At 41.6% G+C, this 4,061-nt stretch overlaps 1 protein-coding gene across 1 annotated transcript; it reads right to left on the minus strand.

The window, feature by feature from the left end:
* Positions 1 to 657: 657 nt before the first annotated feature.
* Positions 658 to 1,814, minus strand: LOC103176155 (beta-1 adrenergic receptor-like). The gene has a single exon (XM_007889562.2). It carries the CDS (start codon positions 1,812 to 1,814, stop codon positions 699 to 701), a length of 1,116 nt encoding a protein of 371 aa, XP_007887753.1. The 3' UTR covers positions 658 to 698.
* Positions 1,815 to 4,061: the final 2,247 nt, after the last annotated feature.

The following is a 4,061-nucleotide window of genomic DNA, read 5'->3' on the forward strand; positions in this document are numbered from 1 at the left end:
AATTAATGCAATCTCCCTCCATGGCCCCCTGTCGCACCCATCCTTATTGAGATAACAATGACCGGAGAATCCTTGAAGCCGTTGATTTGTGAAAAATTGTAATACTGTTCGATTTCATAATCTTTCATAAATAAATTCGTAATCTTTCATAAATAGTGCTTTCGTAAATACTGTATACTTTCCCCCTGTGCATGGGTGTACTTAGTCCAGAAACTATAATACTTTGTTGGACTTTCGTCCCCTTTAAAGCATCAATAAAATAACAATAATCCTTACATTTGACGTAGCACCTTTCATGTCAGGAAGATGTCTCAACGTGCATCACAGGATTCACTGTAAAGTGTAGTGACTGTATTGTGTAGATGAAACCAGATCAAAACTTTGAACAATATACATATATTCTAGGTCTGGAGCTTTGGAGACTAGCAATATACAGGCTGAATGCTCTAAATCTTTAAAAATATTAACTGTCTGAAATCGTAAGTAAATCCCCCCCAAAAAGATATACTGATAGATGTTGTGTGAGCGCCTTTACTATGAGTCCGAAAAGCAATAATAATAATCCTTGCATTTGATATAGTGCCTTATCACATCGTTGAGACGTCTCAAAGTATATACCTGTAAAGTGAATTGACTGTATATACTTTGTGGACTGTGTAGAGAGAAAGAGTGGGCAAAAAAATAAGTTCCTTAAAAAGTCAGTTCTTTTCAAACGGTGGTTGCAGCTTCCTGTGGAATAACTGATGCAGCCCTTTGCGGAACCTGTAGTCCCTGACACTGTAGATGATGACATTACAGCAGCTGTTAGAAGCCAGTATCCAAAAGGCAAAGAAGGAGAAGTTACACCACTGATAGCCTAGAACGTTACCCACCACGAAGGCGGCGATGGGGCTGAAAGAAGCCGTGAAAGCGAAAGTGAGGATCCCTATGGTTTTGGCAGCCTTGATGTCTGAAAAAGAAGGGCGTGCGGAGCCGCTGAAGTTGTCCACCTCTGCCAAAGTCTTGCGCTTCTTTGAGTAGCGCCTGATGCTGCTGAAAGACAGGACATTGACTACCAAAGTGCCACCTAGAAGCGTGAAATCGAAAACGGGGAATAGAAGCATGATGTTCCACATGGGGATATAGGAGGTCTTGGGCACAAACACATAGTTGCACATCCTACTGCACTTGTTGTACTCCAGGGCAAAGTCATCGCTGAAGAGCAAGGGAGACACTGCCAACAGGAAGCCCCCCAGCCAGGAGCAGCAGATGAGGGAACAGATCCTCTTGCGAGTGACCAGCGAGTCCTTGTGTAGAGGTCTCTGGATGGCCACACTGCGCTCCATAGTCATCAGGAAGATGGTGCTGATGGACACAAAGGTGCAGCCGGCGAACACGGGGCCGATCAGGCTGCATGGCTGCCCGAGACGCCAGGAACTCAAGCCCTGATACCAGGCTGGAGGCCGGCTGGTCACCAGCAAGGCGATCTCAGTGTAGACAGAGAAGGGGACCACCAGCAAGCCCACCATCATGTCGGCCAGGGCTAAGGAGACTTTCAAGTAGCCTTGAGGTGTCCGGAACTGTCTGGTCCTGAGAAAAACCACCAACGTAATGGTGTTCCCTATAACAATTGTGAAAGCCAGGACGACCATGAAGGTGATCACCAAAGTCCTGTTGACCAGTTTGCAGCAGCCCAAGGTACAGAGGGAAATTGGGCTATTGGTGGTGGTGGTGTTGGTGGTGGTGTCTATCCCTGGGGTGGACAAGCAGGTTTGCTCAAAGCATGGTGTAACCTCTGTGGTCAGGTTAGTGCCATAGACAGACATGGCATCCATCCAGCCAGCAATGTGGGCTCCACAAAATAGGAAGGAATAATAAATAGCTCAGTGATAACCACTCCAATTTCAGGTCTGTTCCTGGAGCGAGAAGGTACAGACTTGGTTGTAGAAGATTCATTCACCTGCGAGAAAGATGGACAGAATCCGTCAGCTGTTCAGCGATTAATCTGCAGCAAATCATCCACCTATCTGTAAAGATATTATTTAATACATCAGCTCTTGTCTTTTCGGTGTTCTTTCAAAAGTGCAATGGAAGGAATGCGAACACATGCGATTGTAAAGAATTTTGCATGAAAAGGAAACAGGAGGATGGGATCCTCGGGAAGGAATTATGAACCAAAGCGTAAAAAAAAAGCATTGACTGACATAAAGTTTGACAGTTGTTACCAGCGCTTAATGTCAGAGAATAAATCGAGAAGGCAGCCTTTGGCCGAAAAACACCATACAATAAAAATACAATACAACAAAAACACCAACCTGATCCACGTTGAGTGGTCAGTCAGTCTCTCCTTGTTAACAATCTATGATACTCAGACCTATCTCATGCTGCGTTTATTCATTCTATTCATTCATTCATTACCAGCTGCACAGAGCAGTAAACCCACCCACCCATCTCCTGTCATGACAAACAGATAAAGTCGCCAATACATTTTTTTTAATAGAGAATGATTATTCTGGACTAAAATACTGAAATGAGTTACATCAGATGCCGAGGAGGGGACCGTTTTAATATTGGATTAGATTAAAATAAGATGCAAATAACTGTCACTTAACCCCCCACCCACCCCTCCCTTGTTTTATTCCTGACATTTAAATTCTAAAATATACCATCCTTGGCTCTTTTTACGTCTTCTACATGTTTTTCTTTCTTTCTTTTCCTCCTAAACAAATGCTAGAGAAATCTCTACCAGATTACTGGGTACACTTATACACATACACACACATATATGTAATATATATCATATATATAGTACAATTATATAATATATATATTATATACACAAACATTTCATTGTGATTTATATGTATGTAAGTATATATATATAGATTTATAAATAATACTCACATACATATAAATCACAAGGAAGATGCCCCCTTCTCAAAGATTTTTTAAATAAATATAGTGCTATTACTGGTGAACAGACCTGCACGTTCAAAATCCTTCTCTGGATGTGAAGTTTCCTGGTAATTGCAATCGGTTCAGATGTCGAGCAGAGAAAAGCTCTATCATTGAGCAGCTCTTTCTGCTGCTTCCGCGGTGCTTTCAAACCAACGCACATCAGCGACTTTCTCTCTACTTCTCTAGAGCCTCTGGCTCTAAACCAGTGACATTCCCACTGACGCAGAGATATACTGATCCCAGCAAGTCACAGAGATTTCTGGCTGTGCCAATAGTCAGGGAGAGAAAGAGAGAGTACCTATGTTGCAGGATTGATTCCCACTCCCCCACCTCTCTTTTCTCTCCCTAAATCAAGGTGATTAAAAAGAATAATAGAGAATTCTGTGGAATCCTACGAAAATGAAAGACAAGACAGATTGATAATCTTAGTGTCTGTTGGTGTCTATCCTCCAAGGAGAAAGCAAAGAAAAGAAAGAAAGAGAGAGAGGGAGCGAGAGTGTACACATTCGAATTCCATTCCAACATACACTGGCATTTCCATTATTTAGTTCTCAGTTTGGTTTGGAGACTCTTAATTAAGTACAGTGATGGGGTTTCCTGCATGTGTCAGGCACACGACTGACCCCACCTCCCTCCCCCCAAAATAGTAGCATCTATCAGAAGTTGATCAGGAACAAGAAATGGATATCAGGATTATGGAGCTTGAAAAGTTTCACTCACAAAATACACAGCCTCTCCACTTTACACTTTATTCTGTGAAGGGTTTGGAGACGTCTCAATGACATGATAAGGCGCTATATCAAATGCAAGTATTATTATTAAGCTTGGAAATTAATCCATAATTTCCTCTGCTACCATTTGAAAATACCCTTCCTTTCTGTATCTATTTCTACACTATGTCGTATTTACCTCAATGTACCTGTATCAAAATATAAATGATTTAAGCAGCCCTTCCAACTCCATCACATCTAAAATGTGACACACGTATTCTTGACTCAATGTAAAAAGACTTATTAACCCCTGCACAGAAACATTAATATTTTGGACGTAAGACGGTCTGCATTACAATTGCAATTTACTCAAAACCTTTATCATCATTTAATAATAACTGGAAGTCTGATAAG

The sequence above is a fragment of the Callorhinchus milii genome, unplaced genomic scaffold (genome assembly GCF_018977255.1).
Source record: "Callorhinchus milii isolate IMCB2004 unplaced genomic scaffold, IMCB_Cmil_1.0 Scaffold14, whole genome shotgun sequence".
Taxonomy (NCBI): Eukaryota; Metazoa; Chordata; class Chondrichthyes; order Chimaeriformes; family Callorhinchidae; genus Callorhinchus; species Callorhinchus milii.